Source organism: Acomys minous, assembly GCF_964271855.1.
Source record: "Acomys minous genome assembly, chromosome: 17".
NCBI lineage: Eukaryota > Metazoa > Chordata > Mammalia > Rodentia > Muridae > Acomys > Acomys minous.
The window spans coordinates 1,279,046-1,301,928 of NC_140500.1; the positions used below are offsets into that span (position 1 = coordinate 1,279,046).

The window sequence follows — 22,883 nt, forward strand, 5'->3', positions numbered from 1 at the left end:
TGACCGTGATACATAAACATACACGCAGGCAAAGCATCTACACACACGGCATCCAATTGAACAAGAAACGGTACGTAGTACCGCCAGGATGAACTCGGAAGTAAGAGGCAAACATCAAGAGATGCCCAAGATCATTTCCCAGGGATAAAAATCATCTGCACCCCGGCACGCAAACGAGCTGAAACCACCGGGCAGGTGCAGAGCCTCAGGCGCAGCAGCAGCAGAAGAGCGCCCGGAAGGCACGCGCCGGGCGGAAGCCTTCTGAGAGGCGCGCCGGAAAAGACCTGCCCCACGCTGGTCCCGGTACCGGAAGGGGGCGGCCCAAAGCACGAGAGTGGGAGGGGCGAGGAGTGGGCGGGGACCCCGGAAGGCGAGGCCGCCAAAGGGGAGCAGGCGGGCTGGAGGGCGGGGCAGAGAGCCGGAAGTAGGCGGTGTCTGGGCGTGGTCGCCCCGCGCGCGGCCTACATAAGCTACGCGCTCCTGGCGCGGAGCACTTGGGCGCGAGCGGCGGAGCTCCCCGCTTCTCTGTCGGCGGCCTCTGCTGGCTAAAGCTGAGGAGGGCGGAGGGAGGGAGGGAGGGACGGGAGGAGGAGGAGGAGGAGGAGGAGGAGTGCGGTGGTGTGGCTCTCGTCGCGGCGCGCCGGGCTCCCGCGTGCTTTCGGAGGCAGTCCGGGAGGTGAAGCATGGCTGCGGCGGGGTGGGCGGGTCTGCGCGGCCGCGGCGGGGTGGAGGAGCGCGGTGCCTTAGTCCTCTGGGGTCGCGCTCCTCAGCGGCATTGCAGAACCCCAGAGGGCGCTTGGGCTCTGGCTCTGGTTTTGCTCCTTAGGGGCAGGGAGGGATTCCGGAATGGAGGTGAAGTGCCCGACACTTAGTGTCTCGGTCCCTTGGTGCGGCAAGGCTTGCCGCAGTGGGAGTGAGTGGCTGTGAGTTAGTGTAAGCACACACAACTGGAAGCAACCTCGGTGTGCAGTTTGTGAGAAAGACTAGGCTACCGTATCCAGGGGATGCACTTAGGCCCCTGTGCAGCCAAAGAGACGTTACCATTCTTGATCAAGAAACATGGTTCACTTAGTCTTAGTGTTAGGTTGAAGTTGGGGCTGGAGTAAAAGCTCAGGTAAGGAGGTGCTAATGTGGAAAGTGATCGTAGCGCCCCTCCCCCCAACTCACCACTCCCTGCCCCCATTCCCCGGCCCCCCGACTCTCTGATGACCGTAGAGATTATTTAGAATGAGTTGATCAGAAGCCTTTTGCTTGCTTGGCAGTTCTTCTCCATGTGGGAAATAGAACTTCTGGAAACGTTCCTATAGTTTACATTTTCCCTACGCATAGGCTGTCTTTATTGGCTATTGCTTGTGGCCAATTACCTTAGTGTAGGGGTTGGGAGTATGCTGTCTGAAGCACCATTATGCTTTGAGTTCGTTTCTGGGGAAGAACGTTATAAAGAAAGGCTTCCTAGAGACGCTGTTAAAGCTCGCCGTGCACCTTTAGTCCCCCATCCTTTAGCCTCATCTGTTTCAGTGGTGCAACTCTCTCCATCGCTTTTTGGTTCCCAGTCACCTTCAGGCCATTCAGAGGAGGGAAGAGTGGGAAATATGAAGTCAGCCAAGCACCAAGTGAGCCACAACCAGCACGGGGAAAGCCAGCCGGCCCCGAGCCCCCCACAGTCTGCTCTGAGTTCTGCTGCGTCTCCTTCCCAGGCATACGAGACCTATATTGATAATGGACTCATGTGCCTTAAACACAAAATTAGGAACATCGAGAAGAAGAAGGTAACTTTCTACCCCTCCCCGCCCTGAGTGTGCACTGCCTGGGGCCAGGCTTAAGGAGCTGACATACTCTTTATATTAGAGAGTAGATCTTCCTGCAAATGAAATGACCTTGAGATTTGGTTGCCAGAAAACAACCATCCAGGCTAAATGCTTGTTTCATTTGCCAACACAGCTGAATAACAGTATTCTTCACAGTAAAATTGTTAGACGTACTGCTTTTGAAACATTTGAAGACTTTGCTGTTTTAGGTCTGATTCGTTTCTTGCGTTATGCTATTGTATCTTATCCCAGATAAGGACTAGCGTGGTGTTTCAGTTCGTTTTCCTTGTGACTGCAGTGCTGCTGCAGTCATTGGAAGCATTTTATCATGAGCTAGAAAAATATTTCAGCATTAATTTCTCCACTGTCAGATACTGGTTTAAGATTGGTTGGTGAAAGTATTGTAAACACAGCTTTGTAAAGAGACCTGGATTCTTACCAGCCTGACGTTATAGTAAGTAAGTGGTGTGGTAAAGATCCAAATAATTTTTCCATTTCCTGAGTCATTTAGCCTGTGAAACAGTCCCTTGGGATACACAGTTGTGCCATGTTTCTCATCTGCTTTTGACAGGTAAGGCTGAATAAGTATCTCTTAAAATGTGTGCCAAAAACTTAGGAAGGTTTTGTTTTTTGAGCCGGGGTTTCTCTGTAGACCAGCCTGGACTGGAACTCAGAGAGATCTGCCTGCCTCTGCCTCCTGAGGGCTACAACTAAAGATGTGTTGCTGCCACCGTGTGGGGAAGAAGGTTGTTTTTCAGGGGAGAGGTGTGAAGAGGTTGAGTTTGGGTGACTGGTGGCTTGTGTTCATCACTTTCTGTACATCTTCGAGATGCGTGCACTGGACTGCTGGCATGACAGAATGGTTGTGCCTGGGTCAGCGCGTGTTCCCTAACCCTGAGAGCTAGTCAGTGCAGGGTCTGTTGGTGGAGGTGCACTAACAACTTTACTCAGTGGAGAAACTGAATATGTGTAACCCTGTATTATCCAGGTAAACCATAGTGCCTCTTTTAATTCTAAATACCTGTCTGCTCATACCAGTGCCTTTGTTTCCTGCTTCTAGGAAAACATTTTAAAATCGAAAACCCAATATAGGAGAAGCCTGCAATTTATTTTACTTTATTTTCCATTTATTTTCTATGTATGTATGTATTTTTTTGTTCTATGTGCTTTGGTGTTTGGTTTGCGTGTATGTCTGTGTGAGAGTGTCTCCTCTGGAACTGCAGTTACAGACAATTTTGAGCTGCCATGTGGGTGCTGGGAATTGAACACAGGTCCTCTGGAAGAGCAGCCAGTGCTCTTAACCTCTGAGCTATTTCTCCAGCCCTTATGTATTTTCTTAACTAACAAATTTAGTATGAAAGGCAGCTTTACATTTTGGTACTTCTATGAGAAGTTAACTATTATGAAAATGCCACACAGTTGAGCAGGTAACAGTTTGTAGAAACATACATGAGCTAGTACAAAACTGGTCATCTATGATGCCACTGGTCTTTTGTGCTAGATCGGTGGATCTCAGCCTTCCTAATGCTGTGACCCTTTAATACACTTCCTCAAGTTGTGACTCCCAACCATAAAATTAAGTTGTTGCTACTTAATAAGTAATTTTGCTACTATTATGAATTATATAAATACCTGATATATAGGACATCTGGTATGTGTCCGATATGTAACCCCACAGCTTGAGAACCTTGTTGCTGAGAAGCTGCCCTGAGCATTGTGGGATATTTATCAACAGTCTTGGCATCTGCCTAAAAGACACCAGAAGCACTGTCTACCTCCCCCAGATGCTGCAATTCGTGATAACCTCAGATATCTCTGGGACTAAATTGCCCAGGCTGAGCACCTCTAGGTTGGGGCATATGCTTGATTTAAGACCCTATTTAAGTAGACTGATTATAAATAGAAGCCATTAAGAGGGGAAAAGTCAGTCTGCTGAGATGGCTTAGCTGGTGAAGCTGTACACACCTGATAACCTGAGTTCAACCCCAGGATCCTGCAGTGGAAGATCAACTCCCACAAGTCCTCTTACCTCCACACATACACATACACTAAGGATTTAAAAAGATTGAGGGGCTGCAGAGATAGCTCAGAGGTTAATAGCACTGGCTGCTCTTCCAGAGGTCCTGGCATCAATTCCCAGCATCCACATGGTGGCTCACAACCATCTATAATGAGATCTGGTGCCCTCTTCTAGTGTGCAGGCATACATGCAGGCTAAACACTGTATATGTAATAAATAAATCAATCTTAAAAAAAAAAGATTTGGGGCTGGAAAGATGGCTTAAGGGTTAAGAGTATATGCAGAAAGCTGGGCATGGTGGCAAATGCCTTTAATCTGAGCACTAAGGAGGCTGAGGCAGGCAAATCTCTTGAGTTCAAGGTCAGTCTGGTCTGCATGATGAGTTTCAGGAAAGCCAGAGTTACGTAGAAAGACCCTGTCTCAACAACAACAACAACAGACTTACTTAGAGCTCTTGTAGTGAACCTGGGTTTAATTCTCACTTCCATATCAGGCAGTTTACAAACTATCTGTAATTTCAATTCTGCTGTGGTGGTGGAGTACTATCCAGTGAAGACTCTGGCCTCCCAGGGCACCTGCACTTACTTGCACATATCCTCACATAGATACATATAATTAAATGTTTAAAAGACTTAATTTTTGCAATTTCAGAGTAATATTTTTCTAAAAAGTTAAACGCCTGTACTTAAAGATTCTAGAAACAGTTAATTGTAACAAGCATACAAGCTAATATAGAAATTTAATTCACTAGACATATACTAATTAATAGCAGTGAACTTATCCCAGCATGCTGACAGCTCCATGCATCGTGTTCGCATGCCATATATTTTCCCATAAAATATTTTATCAGTGCTGATATTTTCATATTCTAATTGAGGTAACTTCAGCGAATCCTTTATTTTTTATTTATTTATTTATTTTTTTTGGTTTTTTGAGACAGGGTTTCTCTGTGTATCCCTGGCTGTCCTGGACTCACTTTGTAGACCAGGCTGGCCTTGAACTCACAGTGATCCGCCTGCCTCTGCCTCCCGAGTGCTAGGATTAAAGGTGTGTGCCACCACGCCCGGCTTCAGCGAATCCTTTAAATACTCCCTCTCACACCTCATGCTGCACATATCAAAAACCCCAAACACACAGACTTGCTGCTTTTGTGCCTGACTTTGGGAAACTTCAGGTTCAACAATGCTTTTCAATATAGTGAGGAGCTTATAGTCCTAACAATGCCACTGTAGTTCTTTCTCCCAAATGAGCCTTAACTGCTGAATAAATTTTGCTGGGACAGCGAATTTCTAGTAATTCTGTTGTTCACTTAGAAAGTTAGTCCCATGAGGCTTTTTGAGTTCATAGGTGGTGGGATCTCTATCCCATAACCTGTTCTCCCCCCCCCCCCAATCTAAGCTGAGAGACTAGTGTTTGTCTCAGAATTGTGAGCATTAAATGAGTGGAGGAATGGGACATCTGCCACACTGGCTTGTCACAGCTCTGTCCCCTGCTTACTCCTGGTCAGGTTTGCCCCCTGATGTGCGAGTGTTCACCTCTTTGGAAGCACTCACCTTCCTGTTTCCAGGGTAGGAGGTAACTGAGATAGTTAAGGTGTCGGGTTCAGTGTAGCCCAGCTACAGTGGTTGGTACTTAGGGTGTCCAACCTGTTCTTAGAGCTGAGGCTGCTACATTTATGAAGTCAGACAGATTCTTGGAGCCCAAGGTCAGCCCTGGTTAGGTGGATGTTCTCTTTTTCCATTGGTCAGGTTCGTAAAATCGCAGCCAAATTGTGGTAAGTCTGCCTAGGATCTGCTAGACTGATTACATGGGGCAAAGCAGGGTTCTGCTGCTCTATGGGCTGGTTTGTTTGTTTGTTTTTGTTTTTTTGGCTGGGCTTTGAACTCATACAGTTGCTCTCTGCCTGTATGCAATTGTAGTCTGGCACACTAGTTTATTTTAAAAAATATTGCTTGCTTCATTTCCTATCAGATTATACATAGATACATGTTTTTCTTTTGTAGCTCAAACTGGAAGATTATAAAGATCGCCTAAAAAATGGAGAGCAGCTTAACCCAGACCAGCTGGTAAGTGGTGTAACATCCTTTGTTACTGGTCTGCTTTTGTTGTTGTTGTTGTTTTTGTTTTGTTTTTTTGAGATAGGGTCTCTATATAGCCCTGGTTGCAAGTAGACCAGGCTGGCCTTGAACTCACAGGAGATCTGCCTTCCAGTACTGGGATTCAGGGTGTGTGCCACTGCCCCTGGCTGGCTTCCTTTCTTGATAGGACTTGACAGGAATTTAGTGCAACTGTAGACCTTGACAGACCAAAGAGCAGATAGAACCCACTGGTTTTCCTCAGTGGCTTTTGTCTCTTAGAATGTGCAGACAGGCTTTATTTTTGCTGTCTTATTGCATGATGTTAGTTGGATATGGCTAAATAAATAGCACAAGTTAGACGAGTTTCCATATACATTGAAACTTACTTGATGCCGAGAAGACTTGATGCCTTTCTATTCTAAAGTCTGTTCATTGTAGCTTTGTCTCACGATTCTGCAGTTGTTCTCTTTTAATTTCTTTCATATTTGAGCTATGCCCCTTGCCTCTAAAAAATTATTTTAATGTAAATTTTGTATTTGGCATACTTATATGTCTGTGTGAGAGAGTTGGATCCACTGGAATTTGAGTTACAGAATAGACAATTATGGGCTGACATGTGGGTGCTTGGAATTGAACTAGGGTCCGCTGGAAGAGCGGCTAATGCTCTTAACTGCTGAGCCATGTCTCCAGCCCCTGTCCCCTGCCTTTTAAAAATTAACTGTTGACTATAATTTTCCTTCTTTTGAACTCACAGTGATACTTCTGCGTCACACTTTGAATGCTGGCATTACAGACATAAGAGGCACCGTGCCCAGCTACAAGTTTTTTCTTTTACATGTTTGATTTGTTCATGGTATACCTGGTAATTTTTATTTTTATCTAATTTATGGAGAGCTTTTGCAATATGGACTAAAAAAAATGCTTTATTGATACTTGCTTTTGGCTTGATCACATTCTCTGCCTTTTAAGAAGGGACAAAATGTCCTTGAGATTATTTAAGATTAATTTTTTAAAATGTATGTCTGTGCATGAATGTCTGTGTGTGGGTATGTGCACGTTGGTGCAGGAGCCTATGGAGGTACTGGCTCCCCTGAAGCTGCACTTACTTACAGGCAGTTCTGAGCTGTCCACTGTGGGTGATGAGAGCCCAATCCATAGAAAGCAGGTGCTTTTTAACTGCTGAAGGACAGTCCTTCTAGCCCCAGAGTTATTTGAGCTTGCTCTTGGGCCTGTTATCTTTTCAACTAAAATGACTGGTTATGTTTTGTAGATTTTAGGCATTCCAGGCCTTTTCCTCCTTGCTGTATTGTCATCTTCTCTGACCCAGAAGTTCTATGGTATAGCAATTGATTCCAGTGAGGCTTGGCTTTGCATTGTGTGAGCTCTGAGCATGGTGTACCCTTCAGCTGGTGAAGGGGCTTGGCTAATCAGCCAGCATTTATTTCCTTGGTGTTTTCATGTGCTGTCCACTAACTTAAAATGTGGAAGCTTCTCTTTGTAAGAATTCCAGAAGAAAGTGTTCTGTTAGCATGTATCACTGAACTCAAGTAAGTCTTGCTGTGTAAGCCTGCGGTCCCGAGCTCAGTCCCCAGAGTCCATGTAAAAAACTGGGTGTGGGGGGCTGGAGAGATGGCTCAGTGGTTAAGAGTACCGCCTGCTCTTCCAAAGGTCGTGAGTTCAATTCCCAGCACCCACATGGTGGCTCACAGCCATCTATAATGTAATCTGATGCCCTCTTGTGGCCTGCAGGTGTACATGCAGACAGAACATTGTATACATAATAAATAAATAAATAAATCTTAAAAAAACAAAACAAAACTGGGTGTGGTGATGCATTCTTGAAACCCCAGCACTGGAATGCTAGCTTCTTTGGAAGTTCCAGGCCAGTGGAACCTGTTTTAAAAAAAAAAAAAAAGAAAGAACAAAAAGAAAACAAAAGCAGTACAGGACTGGAGGGATTCTCAGTGGTTATTCCTACAGAGAACGTGAGTTTAGTTTTCAGTCTCCACATCAGTCAGTTCTTACCTGTAACTCTAGGTCCGGAGCATCTTGTTCATCAGTGTTCATACGCACATACCTGTACACACATCGGTATCATTAAAAATCATTAAAAATCACTGTTGGGGTTGGAGGGATGGCTCAGCAGTTCAGAGCATTTACTGGTCCATTCTAGAGGACCAGGGTTAATACACAGCACCCATATGGTGGCTCACAGCCTTTGTAACTCCAGTTCCAGGGGATCTGATGCCATCTTCTAGCCTCAGTGGCCACCGGGCACACAAGTGGTACACAGATACACATACAAGCAAAACATTCGTATACACTGAACTAAAATTTAAAAGAAAGAAACCCTAAAAAACACCAATGGGTGTACACACACACACACACACACACACACACACACACACAGTAACATAAAAGAGGAATCACAGAGTAAGGTTTGTTACGAAGGCCTAATTGAATTTGGTCCTAGGGCCCAGATCGAAAGACATTTCATTACTGGGTGGCGAGAAGGAAGAATGGTACAGGCTGGGAAGTGGAGACAGTGCCTGGCGAATATTGCTGCCCCTTGAGAGGGTGTAGAGTGGTACTCCTTCTAGTTTCATTGTACTTTCTGCCCATATAGTTAAAGAGCTTCTTTGCTTTTCTATTATGAAATAATATGGTTCTGACAAAATGTTCCCCATAAGTCAAGTAGATAATAAAACAAGCATCAGTGCTCATCTTGTCTCAAGTAATTCATACAAACACCTCTGAAGCTCCTTCCTGGTTCTTTTTCTCTTTTATAACTGTGACTCTAAAATCTCTCCCTTCTTTTTCTCATGCTCAATCATTTTCTTTTGTGTGATTATTTTGTCTGCATAGATGTATGTGTACTACACAGATAAGTGCCTTCGGAAGTCAGAAGAAGATATTGAATCCGTTGGAATTGGAGTTCTGGGTGGTTAGGAGCCGCCATGAGGGTGCTGGGAGTTGAACTGAGGTCCTCTGCAGAGCAACAAGAGCTCTTAACCATGGAGCCGGCTCTCTAGCCCCTGCTTTGCTTGTTTGTTTGTTTGTTTGTTTGTTTGTTTCTTTCTTTCTTTCTTTCTTTCTTCTTCCTTCCCAAAGACAGGGTTTCTCTGTGTAGCCTTGGCTGTCCTGGACTTGCTCTGTAGACCAGGCTGGTCTCAAACTCACAGAGATCCGCCTGCCTCTGCCTCCTGAGTGCTGGGATTAAAGGCGTGTGCCACCACGCCCAGCTTTTCCTGCATTTGGTTTTTTTTTTTTTTTTTCCAGACAGGGTTTCACTGTGTAGCCTTGACTGTCCTGGACTCACTTTGTAGTCCAGGCTGGCCTCGAACTCACAGCGATCCACCTACCTCTGCCTCCCGAGTGCTGGGATTAAAGGCGTGTGCCACCACGCCTGGCCCCTGCATTTGTTTTTAACAAAACCTGTTTCTATTTAATCTGATAGACCTGCTTCTTTTTCTACCTTCCCCCCCCCCCACTTTTATTATTTACTTTCCATTAGTTTACATCTGAGAAGGGTACAGCATCACACAGATTCTGTGTCCAATGGCCTTCGCAGGAAGGTTGCTTCGGAATTTGGCACGAGCCATGCCACTGTTTCCACGGGCCCGAGTTACTTTCCCCAGGTCACTCTGGCTTTGTTTTGTTTGCCTGCAGGAGTCACTGTGTTGGTTTTTGCTTTATACATATAAGTACATCTCTTCCCTAAGTAGAATTCAGTTTCATCCTGGGCATAATTAAACACCTTCAGTTTTAAGAAGAGCTGTGTGCTCTTTTTGGTTCCGGAGACCTTGCTTGTAGCCAGCAAAAATGGCTTTGTACCACAGCCTTCCAGACATAGTTGCATTTTACAAGTCCTGTTCCCAGCAGGCCCCAGAAATCGGCCCCCAAAGTTCAGAAGCAAAAACTTTGCTCACCTCCCTTTTTCTACCTTATAATCAGTAACTTGCTATATATTTTACAGTTTGTCTTCATTCTATTTAGGATTATTCACTCAATTTATATTAATGTAAGTAGCTATGTTTTTTTTTTTACTTATTGTGTATGAATAGATGAAAGTTTTAGTTGTTTTTGATAATATAAACATTTCAACTTTTATCACTTTTATATATTTAGACAGGTGAAAGACTGTTTAGGGACCACATTAATCATTAGTCTGTAGCAGTGGTTTTTTCAACCTTCCTAATGCTGTGTCCCTTTAATACAGTTCCTCATGTTGTGGTGACCCTGTACCATAAAATAATTACATTGCTACTTCGTACTGTAATTTTGCTACTGTTATGAATTGTATTATAAATATCTGATATGTAGGATATCTGATATGCAACCCCAACAGGATTGCAAGCCACCATGTGGTTGAGGGAATTGAACTCAGGACCTCTGGAAGAGCAGCCTGTGCTCTTAACCGCAGAGTGATCTCTCCAGCCCTCCCAACGGGATTACAACCCACAGGTTGAGAACCACTGGTCTATAGAGTTCATTTGTAGTTAACTTTATAGATAAATGCCTGATTTTTAGAATTACTGTAGTCATTTATACTGAAGGATATTTAGGAGTTTTTTCTATATAGTTATAGAGATTTATTACTATTAGAATTTTGTTGTTATCTTGGGAATTGAACCTAGGGCTTTGCTCTTGCCAGGTCAGTGCTCTACTCAACCCAGCTTATCAGACTTTTCTAGCAGCTGTACTGAAAAATAGGTACCTATCACAAGAGAAACCTTCATGTGCAAATTAATTTATAGCATATTTGTGCAGTCAGGCAATTATATTACCACAATTCAGTTTTAGAAAATTCTGTTAACTTCTGAGGTTCCCCTTTATCCTTTCATTTGTATTTATCTCTGTAAATTTTCCTTTTCTGGGAATTTCATACAAAGTAAAGACTTTAAAAATTATTTTATAGCCAGGTGTAGTGGTACACATCTTTAATCTCAGTACCTGGGAGGCAGAGGCAGGCAGATCTCTGTGAGTTCAAGTCCAGTCTGGTGTGTGTGTGTGTATGTATATATATATAGATAGATAGATAGATAGATAGATAGATAGATAGATAGATAGATATAGATATAGATATATATGTGGTGGCACACACCTTTAATCCCAGCACTTGGGAGGCAGAGGCAGGTGGATCACTGTGAGTTCGAGGCCAGCCTGGTCTCCAAAGTGAGTCCAGCCCAACAAAGGCTATACTGAGAAACCCTGTCTCGAAAAAGCAAGAAAAAAACAAAAACAAAAACAAAAACAAAAACCCCACCACCACCAAAACAATTATTTAAAAATTTTTTATGTGTATGAGTGTTTTGTCTGCATTATATGTCTGTGTGACTCTTGTGCCTAGCACCCTCGGAGGCCAGAAGAAGGTGTTCGATCTCCTGCAACTGGAGTTATGAATTGCAGTGTGGATGCTCAGAATTGAACTGGGATTCTCTGGAAGAGCCGCCAGTGCCCCTAACTGCTGAGTCTCTAAAATAAAGACTTTTTGAATCTGGTCTCTGTTTTTAAATAGAGCCATGACAACATTTTTTTGGCAGGGGATAGCGTTAGGAATTGATCCCAGGGAACCAGATTCCCAGAACTGTGTCTGGCTTCTTTCATTTAACACAATATTTTTGAGGTTTTTCTGTTTTGTGGTGGGTGGCAGTGTTTTATCAGTTTTTGCATAGTTGGATTTTTATTTGGGACTATTATGAGTAATCCTTTTAAATGATTTTTTTTTTATTTTATATGTATTGGTGTTTTACCTGCATGTATATCTGTTTGAGGGTGTCAAGTCCTCAGGAACTGGAGTTATAGACAGTGTGAGCTGTTATGTGGGTGGTGGGAATTGAACCAAGGTCCATTGGAAGAGCATCCAGTGCTCTTAACTGTTGAGCCATCTCAACCCCACGAGTAATCTTTCTATGTATGTTGACGTATATGTATATGTATGTTTTTTTAAGTAACACCTAGGAGTAAAATAATGTACCATTTGTAAATGTGTGTACATATTTTTAATATATGTTTACTTATTTTGTGGGTGTGTGGGTGTTCCCTGCTATAGCATGTATGTGAAGTCAGAGAACAACCTACAGTCTGTTCATTCCTCCTACTGTGTGGTCATTCCGCCACGAAGCAGTCTGTTGGTCCTGCTACACTGTCTTAATTACTAGGAATCTCTCAGTTTTTGAATAAGCTCCATAACTTGTTCTGTTCTAAATTGACCTTTCTTCCTTCATTTGAAATTACAAAGGGCGTGGGCATGGTGGCATACCATTAAGTCTAGAACTCAAGAGGCAGAGGCTGGTCTACATAGCGAGTTCCAGGATAGCCAGAGCCTACATAGTGAGACCCTGTCTCAAAACAACAAAAGGAAAACTACATCTATTTACTTGGTGTGTTTGTATGTGGAGGCCAGATGATAGCATATGAGAGTTAGTTCTTTTCTTCCTCCTTGAAAGTCTAAGTCCAAGCTCAGGTGTGGCAGTCAGTCCCTTTACCACAGTGGCCCATCTTAGCTGGCCCCAAACTGACCTTTGTCTTTCTCCACAAAGACCTAAATCACCTGGACAAGCTTAGCTCTTCTCTGATTACATTTTTGTATGAGTATGAAATCTTTCTTTTTTTAAATTTATGAGTATGAATGTTTTTCCTGCACATGTGTATTTCTACCATGAATGTGCCTGATGTCTGTGGATCTCCTAGAACTGGAGTTACAGGTGGCTGTGAGGCACCACATGGTGCTGTGAACCAAACCTAGGTCTCCCCCAAGAGCATCAGGTACTCTTAAATATACTCCCCTCTAGTATAAAATCTCTTTTTTGTTTGTTTGTTTTTTGAGACAGAGCCCTGGCTGTCCTAGATTCACTCTGTAGACCAGGCTGGCCTCAGCTTACAGAGATCCACCTGTGTCTGCTTCCTGAGTGCTGGGATTACAGGCATGTGCCACCTTGCCCAGCTCATGCATGAAATCTTAAAAGAAAAAATACTGCTTCTTTAATTTCAGTAGGATGTGTCTTGTCACAGTACTTAGGATGTCTGCTGCAGACAATTGTTCACACATTTTTCATATGACTTGTTATAGTACTTTGTTGTATTACAACAATGTAATTACATCCTTACATTGTAATTATTTACACATTTCCCCACCATATTGTAGATGTTTCACAGTTGCTGTTCTCCTGTATGAGACTGTATTATTATTTTAGTACATTTGAGTAGTGAATGATATTGAGGAAGGAATTTTAGTGGCTTAGTGTTCTTAAAATCCATAGATATCTGTAACTTATATGCTATAGATATAAGCCAGAATTAGAACTTGGATTTCTTTTTTTTATTATTTTTAAATTTATTTTGTTACAAGTATAGATGTGGGTGGGTGGGCCAGATGACAACTTGCTGGAATTCGTTCTGTCCTACCATGTGGGTCCCATGGTTTAAATTCAAGTCTTCAGTTTGGCAATAAAAACCTTTACCCACTTAACCACCTCACTGACCAGGGCATGATGGTATATCTAAAGATGTGCTTGAGGGATTGAGGCAGGGGAATCACAGTTTAAGTCTTGCCGGGAGGACATATGAGGTTTTTGTTTTTTGTTTTATTGAGACAGAGTTTTTCTGTGTAGACTTGGCTGTCCTGGACTTGCTTTGCAGAGCAGGCTGGTCTCAGACTCACAGAGATCTGCCTCTGTCTGCGTCCCGAGTGCAGGATCACAGGCTTGCACAGATTACAGGGAGGCAGAGGCTGGTAAACCTCTGCGTTTGAGGCCAGCCTGGTCTACAGAGTGAGTTCCAGGGCAGTCAAGTTTACACAGAGAAACCCTGTCTTGAAAAAACCAAATACAAACCAACAGAAAGATAAACACAAAGAACAGCCAGTGCTCTTAGCCTCTGAACCATCTCTCTAGCCCCATTAAGCACTTTTCTAGCTTATAGAATCTTGTCTCCTTTATCATTTTTTTTTCAGAAAATTGTGTGTATGTGCACATGTATATAGGTGTCCATGGAGACCAGAAGAGGTTGTTAGATGTTGTACAGCTGGAGTTATGGGTGACTGCCTGATGTGGTTGTGGGAACTAAGATCCCCCGGAAGAGCAGCGTGTGCTCTTAACCACTAAGCCATCTCTCTAGCCCTTAAGCAATTTAAAGAACATTTAGTTATTCTGAGATTGCTGCTGATTTGCTGTTTTGTTGTTGTTGTTTTGTTTTGTTTTGTTTTTAATTTGGTAGGAAGCAGTGGAAAAGTATGAAGAAGTACTTCATAATTTGGAATTTGCCAAGGAGCTTCAGAAAACCTTTTCTGCACTGAGCCAAGATGTAAGTGTGTTTTAATTACTTAGAACCATTTTAACAAGTGACCTGGAAGGAAATGCCTGTTGGCTTGTCATTCGTCTGATGTCATGCTGGTATTATCCTGAGGAAGTCTCACTAAGCTGCCTAGGATAGCCTTCAACTCACTGCAGAGCCCAGACAAGCCTGGGATTTGTGACTTTCATTCCTTAGCCACCTGAGTATCTAGGTTATAGGTGTGCACCGTTGTGCCCAGCTTTAGCCTACTTTCAGTTTTTTACTGGATTTATTTAGGTTTGGTCTACTTGACTATGAATAGATTTTTTTATACCTCTTTGTTTAGCTAGGTAGAGATATATTTGTATAATATTTAAAGTTTTTATCATTTCAAAGTTGTTCTGTCACATTTTATTTTCTGCTTAGTTTTTTTCCTTAGCTGTGATGTTTACGTCTTTTCTTTTCTTAGATTTATTTATTTTATGTGTATGAGTGCATTGCCTGCATGCTTGTTACATGCACCATCTACACCTCGTGCCCACAGAGGTCAGGAGAGTTTCTTAGGTCTTCTGGGATTAAGTTACAGATGATTATGAGCTGTCATGTGAGTGCTTGGAATCAAACCCAGGTCTACTTTAAGAGTGGTATGTGCTACTTTAAAAATATTTATTTATTTTTATGTATACGAATGCTCTATCTGATGTACACCTACATGACAGAAGAGGGCATCAGATCCCAGTGTAGATGGTTGTGAGCCACCATGTGGTTGCTGGGAGTTGAACTCAGGACCTCTGAAAGAACAGATAGTACTCTTAACCACTGAGCCATCTCTTCTGTCCAAGATTTAAATCTTTCTAAAAACACGACCAGATGCTGGTGTCTGTGTAGTTCCACTAGGATTTATTCAAGCATAGTTGGAGACACAATAGCTGTTTCATAGGTTTGGAGTCTTAGGTTCATTACAAATGGAATTTACTAAAAATAGTGGCCAATAAGTCAGAGCCAGGATGTGACCTTGAGTTCTTTCATCCTTTGAAAGATGTATTCTTTTTCCTAGGGTGCTGATACATTTTTTCCACCATGGTGGTCTAGAGATAGCACCTACCTTGGCAAATTATGGTGGTTCCATGAAAGCACTTTTACTTGCTGCCTATGCTTTAGATCCATCCATCCCTCCTTCCCTTCCTCCTTCCTTCCCTCCTTCTCCTTTTCCCATCCTCTCTCTTCTATCCTTTTTTTTTTCTCTCTCCTCCACCCTTTTTGAGCCAGGGTCTAACTATTTAACACTGGCTGGTATGGAACTCATTATGTAGACCAGGCTGGCCTAGAACTCAAGCTCTGCCTGCCTCTACTTTCCCAAGTGCTAGTATTAAAGGTGTTCATCACCATACCTGGCCACTGCGTTAGATTTCTTTCCCCTTGTGATTTGACAGTAGTCTAGAACTTGCCACTCGTCATCCCTTTGAAGTGTTTTTTAGATTATTTTCTGTGTGTATTTATATGTGTGTGTAGATATATGTACCATGTACATACCTAGGGCCTTGAGGGGGCTCCAGGATCCCTGAAACTGGAGTCAGCGATGATTATGAACCCCCATGTGCGTGCTGGGAACTAAACGTAGGGTCTACTGCAAAGCAACAACTGCTCTCAACTGCTGAGCATCTCTCCAGCCCTGAGCCTGTCCTCTTGAGTCCAGCCCTGAAGGTGTTTGCCATTACCTTCCTGATCCTTTTTCTGGTAATTTTCGGGCTGTTGTTACGCTTTTTTTTCATTGTTGTTGTTGCCACTTTTATACTTTGTGGAACATCTTTTTCTTTTGTACTCAGTCTAACTACATTCTTCTTGTTTTCTTTGGTGATTTCTGTCCCTTGGCAAGAATCCATTATCTTAGGTCATAGTTTAAAAAGTAAACTTTCATTCAGTATTGCTAATCAAATTGTTTATTTTATGTGTTCTCCTTCCCAAACTGATCAACAAAACAGAAGAAAAAGGTCTGAGGTTTTCTTAGTTTCTATATAGATAAGGAGAAGCAGGCTATTAGTGGCTTTTTATGACATGTGATCATGAGCTAGGAGATAGTGTGCTTTGTTGGGCTGATTGATTTAACAGATGTTTGGGCTCCTGTTACATATTAGTTTCTGTGCTGGGTAGTCTCTGTCCTCGTGGATGCAGAAAAAGAAAAGATAGCTAGGGGCTGGAACTGCAGTTCACTGGTGGGAAAACACTTGCCTAGTGTGCATGGCCCTGGGTTTGATTCCCAACACTGCCAAAAAGCAATAAATTGATAAATGAATTACACACATGACTACTTGATGTAACAATACTTTGCTGGAGGACTTTCAGGTTGCATAAACCCATAAAACACCTAGTTTAGTTTTGGAAAATAAGCTAAAGAGAAATATGAAGTGATGACATGGCATGTATGTATGTATTTCTGTGTGTTGTGTGTATGTGCATGTGTACATGCATGTGCATGTGTGAGGAGACCCAATGTTGACTTTGGGTTTCTTCCTTGATTAGTCTCTGCTTTATTGAGTTGGGGCCTCAGCTGAATACTGAGTTTGCCTATCGGCCAGTTTCATCAGGGATTGTGTCTCTTTTTCCTGAAAGCTAGTGTTACAGGCAGCCACCGTGCCTGCTTGGTGTTATGTGGACCCTGGGGATCTGAATTCTAATCCTCACACTTGTGCTTGGGCGAGTACTCATCCCCTGAGCTATTCTAACTTAGAAAGGGATGCACTGAATGCTTTGTGTGCTTCTTAACCCTCTAATCTCAGGTTGTTAGGAATTACGAACTCTTTTTAAGTTTTCTTTTGCTTTCCTTTCTTTATGCGTTTCCCTTTGTACTTCTTTTCTTCTTCTCTCCTCTGCCTTGCTAGGAAGGCAGGGCTTGTTTGGGATGGATCACGTAGCCAGGCTATGCTCGCATTTGTGATCCCGTTTTATCCTCTCAGTGCGGGATCTTAGGCATTTACCACCATGCCCGTCTGGATAGATCTGTTATAGACTTTAAGAATTTGATACATGGGTTGGAGAGATGGCTCGAGGTTAAGAGCACTGACTGTTCTTCCAGAGGTCCTGAGTTCAATTCCCAGCAACCACATGGTGGCTCACAACCATCTATAATGTGATCTAATGCCCTCTTCTGGAATGCAGGCAGAGCATTGTATATACAATAATAAATAAATAAATCTTAAAAAAAAAAAAAAGAATTTGATACTTGTATCAGTAACACATTTATAGAAAAAAATCTTAGGCTTTTTTCTTTCTTTGTTGTTTTGTTTTAAAAACTATGCAGTATTATGAAAACAATCATAAAAGCAATGTAAGAAAACTATATTTTTTTAGTGGAAATAGGCACACTATTTTTTGTTTTGTTTTGTTATTTTGAGACAGGGTTTCTCTGTGTAGCCCTGGCTGTCCTGGAACTCACACAGATCCTGCCTGCCTCTGCCTCCCAAGTGTTGAGATTAGAAGCGGGTGCCGCCCCCCCCCCCGCACTCCCTCACCACCCTCAGCCAATTAACTGTTTTTGAGGTAGGGTCTCACTATGTAGCTCAAGTTGTCTTGAACTCTCTATGGATACCAGGCTAACCTTGAGCTCACAACAGTCTACCCACCTGTGCTCCTGGGTACTGAGATTCAAGGCATGTGTGACTGCCTGGCAATATACTTTATATTTAAATGGTATGTCACCTTGCTTATTAAACATGCTAAGCTTCAAGACATAGTTATAAACTTTAAAACAGACTCAGGATGCATAGTTTGCACACAGAAATTGTCTCAGAGGAAACTTAAGTTGCATCAACTTTTTAATATCTTTTTTGTGAGTCTAATATGGCTCCATCCAGACTGAGAGAAATGAATCTTGTATAAGGCTGTATTTAATACCCAATAACACAGGCCATACACCCTCAGGCTCTCTCTGCCTTACCCCTAGCTGATGAGCTGTGGTGGGTGGTGGCTGCTGAGGAGCAAGGTCACTCTTCCCTGGGGAGGGTAGCCATTGACAGCATTGCCCATGATGTTTCAATGTGCGCGCACAAATGGGCAGTACTAATTGGACTTAGTGGGTTCAATAAAAGGCTAAAAATGGTTGGGAACGTAGATCTGTTGGGATGAGTGATTGGATGGGGCGAGCTAGATAGAGAAGAGGGGTTAGGGGGTGGTTATGACCAAGATTCATTGTTTCATACATATATGGAATTTTCAAAAACTAAGAATTGAAAAAACCCTAATAAACTGTTTTAATAAAAAAATTTTGAATTGTGGAATCAGGAGATACAGCATATTTGCTAAAGGCATTTTTAAGAAAAGGTTGACTTTCTTGCCCCAAATGTCTAGGGTCAGAGTTTTTTGGTTTTGGAATAATTAATTACACATATAAAATGAACTGTCTTGGGGATGAGACTTCTAAATATGTGATTCATTTAACACAGCCCAAGGGTAATTTTGTACAGTACTTTCAGTGTGCTTCTGTATTTAATTTTACATTTATTCATTTATTTATTTTGCATGTGTGTGCTGGATGGTGGTGGTGTATATATGCCACAGCACACGTGGAGCTCAGAGGGCCACTTGTTCTTCCGTTATACGGAACCCAAGATTGAACTTGGGTAGTCAGACTTGGAGACAAGTGCCTTTAGCCACCGAGCCATCATCCTGGGGTTAAATGGAATTTTCACATTTTGTATTTTCACATTGGTAGTCAGTTTCAGATTTTGATTTCAGTTTAAATAATTTTCTCCTGGAAATGAAAAAAATAAGCTCCAAATTAAAATAAAATATTCTTTTTAAAGAATAGTTGCTCCAAGGTTGGAGAGATAGAGATGGCTCAGTGGTTAAGAGCATTACCTGCTCTTCCAGAGGTCCTGAGTTCAATTCCCACCAACCACATGGTTGCTCACAGCCATCTATAATGTGACAATAAAATAAATAAATCTTGAAAAAAAAAAAAGAATAGTTGCTCCAAAAAGATTTGATGAACCTAAATAAGGAAACTTTTTATTGTTGTTATTTTGTTTTTGTTCTCTTGCTCATGACTGAAGATGGCCTTGGATTCTTGATTTTCCTGCATGTACCACAGTATCCCCACTTAAAGCTCTGTGTGCACATATGTGTTGGTTCCTTGGTCTGTTTGAGATACTGGGTGTAACTTGGAGGCAAGAACCAGCTGTTTCAACTCTGTATGCTCTGGTTACAAAAATAATAAACCAGCTTATTACTCAGTGACAGGGAAATGGATTAAATTTCTTTTTTTCTTTTAAAGGCCCTGGCTGTCCTGTAACTCACTCTGTAGACCAGGCAGGCCTTGAACTCACAGAGATTTTCCTGCCTCTGCCTCCCAAGTGCTGGGACAAAAGCATGTGCCACCACACTCAGCCTTTATTCAGGTTTTGAGTTGTGAAACGTATCATCTAATCCCAGGTATTTGTGGTTAGATTTTGTTATATATGAATTGCTCAGATGGGTGGTTGAGATGTGAACCTGCATTTGTTTTAACAGCTACTGAAAGCACAGAAAAAGGCCCAGAGAAGGGAACATGTACTAAAACTTGAGGCTGAGAAGAAAAAACTTCGAACTATACTTCAGGTTCAGTATGTGTTACAGAATTTGACACAAGAACGTGTACAAAAGGACTTCAGAGGGGGCTTGAATGGTGCACTGTGTCTGCCTTCACAAGAACTAGACTACCTCATTAAATTCTCAAAACTGACCTGCCCTGACAGGAATGGAAGTCTGAGGTAAGTGAGTTAGCTGCTTTTCTGTTGTAGGTGCAGTTCATTCTTAAATTACTAAGAAAATCTTAATTTGATTTAGTATTGGACTCACTTAGATATATTTGACAGATCAATCAGAAATTCAGTAAATTTGAATTTTCTCATTAACATTGTCTCCAGTGAAACACTGATTTAAAAACTATTGCTTGGCCGGGTGTGGCGAGACCCTCTTTCAAAAACAAGCAAACAAAAACAACAACAAAAAACACGTGGTCATTGTTTTAATCCTATGCAGATTAACTGTGATGCTAGTTATAAATGAAGTAATAATTTAAAACTGCAAAATTGAGGCTATCTAGTATTCCCTCCCACGGTTAACTACTGTTTTTGTATTGGAACAAATCAGCGAACAAGAAGGATCTTTATGCTTTTGCTTTGTTAAATGTGGACTGGTCCAATTCTCTGTCAGCTGCGAAAGCAGAGCCAACAAGAGTTGAGCTGTTACTAGAATTAGCCTCTGTCAGAAAGCAGCTGGGCAAGCTGTTTATGTGGAGGCTGCCTGCTCTGCTCAATGCTGGTGCTCTGCTGTATGCTGGTGCTCCACTGCATGCTGGTGCTCTGCTCCATGTTGGTGCTCTGCTGCATGCTGGTGCTCCGCTGCATGCTGGCGCTCCGCTGCATGCTGGCACTCTGCTCTACTGCATGCTGGCGCTCTGCTCTACTGCTTGCTGGTGCTCTGCTGCATGCTAGTGCTCTGCTCTGCTGCATGCTGGTGCCTGCTCTATGGTCACCACTTGCTGCTCACTGCTTTCTCACCTCAACTGCTTCAGAAAGTGGAGCAATAAGCTACCCTCTGAATTTCAATGAAGCTTTGAGTGTTTCCATTTCATTTTTATTTCTGAGATACATGTTTGATCACTAATAATAGTACACTAGCAGCCTAAATTCTTGGTCTGTTCCTTGATTGTTATATTTGGTAAAATATTTTTTATTCATTTTAAGGAAAACATTTACTTTCAATAAATATTCATAAAATTCAGCATTTTCTTCCAAATAGTAAAATTAGCATATTTGCATACTTGACTGTTGATGGACTATACTTCATACGCTGTACCGTTCTTCATGGACATGTGTGTGTATCTAAAGCCTCTCTGTTCTGCTGCTACTTTTCCTTGTCAGTGTTGAAGACCAGATGGAGCAGTCGTCCTTGTACCTTTGGGACCTTTTGGAAGGCAGTGAGAAAGCAGTGGTAGGAACGACATGTGAGTTTTCTCTACGCTGGACTTAGGCAGCAAATGATGCTGCTGTGTCCATCAGAACTTACACGTCTAACAATGCCATGTTTATTGGAAGAATGAACCGTTTATTTATTTATGTTAAAAGAAGCTACTGTATATTCCTGTTCACTAAAGGGGAACTAACAGACATTTGATGTGACAACCAATATGATTTAGAAATAAAAGCTAAGTACTAGTTCTGGCTTCAATACTAGAGTAATCATTTTGGGGTTCAGTTTCCTATTCTGAGTAGTGATACATGCTCTATTTGAGAACATTAAATCCTGATATTGTTGTGTAAGGCTTATTTATAGGTCATCGTAAGAAATGACAAGTGGCTGGGCTAGTCTGTTGGACAGTCACATGACCACATTCAAATGGCCAGCATGAACTATGAAGTAAATACCTTAGGATCATGAAAATTCCCTAGAAATCTATAAGCATTTTATCATTAGTTAATTTCTTCCTCTTTAGAAAATATCCAAGTCTGGGGCTGATAATGTGGTTTAGTAAAGTGTTTCCTGTGAACCTTGAGTTTGATCCCCTAGTATCTATGTTAAAAAAAAGACTGGCTATGCATGGCTGAAATCCCATTACTGGGGAGATGAAGGAAAGACACAGAGAAACAGAAATAAATAAAAAAAGTGGTTTGGCAAAGAAACTTATAAAATTAAGTGTATACTTACATATAGCTAGACAACTGCCTGTCTAGAACTCAACAGAAATGAAACCACGTGCTCACTTAAAAACCTGAAAAAATATATATATAATGTTTATAACTGCTTCTTCATAGTAGTTTTCAACTGGAGTCAGTATAGATATAGATGCATATCAGTAAAGTGATTAACAAAATATGGTATATTCATCCAGTAGATCCTTAGCAATTAAGAAAAGAAATGTCTGGGTATAGTGTCTCATGCCTGTAATCTCAACACTTGTGAGGCAAAGGCAAGAGGATCATTAAAAGTTTAAGGCCAGCCTGATCCACATCTAAGCCAGTTAGAGCTGCATAGTGAGAGCTTATCTCAGAACAAACAAAAACTCAAAACCTAAAACAAATGGTAGCAACAAAAGCCTGTTAATACATACAAGGGCATGGATGAATCTCAGAGTACTTATGCTTAGTGAAAGAAGCCAGATAGTACATGAGTATATGGTTGTCTGACTTCATTTATATGCAATTCTAGAAAAGGTCACTAGTTGTCAGGGGAGGGGACTAATCAAGAGGGCCCTGAGAGATTTGATGGGTGATAAAAATGCTTTAAAATTGTGGTTTTGTTGGTGGTAGCATGATTTTGTATGTGTTAAAGCTATGCATTTGAATCAGGTGAAAAATATTGTTTGTAAGTAATACCTCAGAGCTGACTAAAATATAGCCATGGTGGTGCATGGCTATAATCCCAGCATTTAGGAGTCTGAGGCAGGATAATTGGTGTGAATTCGAGGCCAGCCTAGGCTACAAAATGAGATCCTGTTTCCAAATAACAAAAAAGCTGATTAAAAAGAGAACCAATGTTAAAATACTCCAATGAAAGTCAGACACAGAACAAGTTTGATATTCTGCTTGGTTTGGAATTAGGCTTTATTGGGCATTTAAAATAAAATATATGCACCTTATGATTAAAGAAAACTGTCTAATGCCAGTATGCTAGGAGTGATATACAACATAATGAGTGAAAAAAAATTTATATATATTGTTTTTTTGA

The 22,883-nt window shown here is 41.8% G+C and overlaps 1 protein-coding gene and 1 pseudogene across 6 annotated transcripts in view; one reads left to right on the top strand and one right to left on the bottom strand.

The window, feature by feature from the left end:
- Positions 1 to 579: 579 nt before the first annotated feature.
- The window catches only part of CAPRIN2 (caprin family member 2), a 54,280-nt gene continuing 31,976 nt past the window's right edge, over positions 580 to 22,883 (top strand). For all 5 annotated transcript variants that reach the window (XM_084764857.1, XM_084764858.1, XM_084764860.1 and 2 more), the window contains exons 1-6: positions 580 to 676; positions 1,554 to 1,769; positions 5,832 to 5,894; positions 14,124 to 14,210; positions 19,686 to 19,924; positions 21,080 to 21,162. In XM_084764857.1, coding sequence (XP_084620983.1) covers positions 1,593 to 1,769; positions 5,832 to 5,894; positions 14,124 to 14,210; positions 19,686 to 19,924; positions 21,080 to 21,162 — 649 coding nt within the window. In that variant the 5' untranslated portion in view covers positions 580 to 676; positions 1,554 to 1,592. The remainder of the gene's footprint in view (positions 677 to 1,553; positions 1,770 to 5,831; positions 5,895 to 14,123; positions 14,211 to 19,685; positions 19,925 to 21,079; positions 21,163 to 22,883) is intronic.
- Positions 9,143 to 9,899, bottom strand: LOC311588175 (large ribosomal subunit protein eL33-like; annotated as a pseudogene). Its single transcript has one exon. The product of its transcript is annotated as a large ribosomal subunit protein eL33-like (transcript).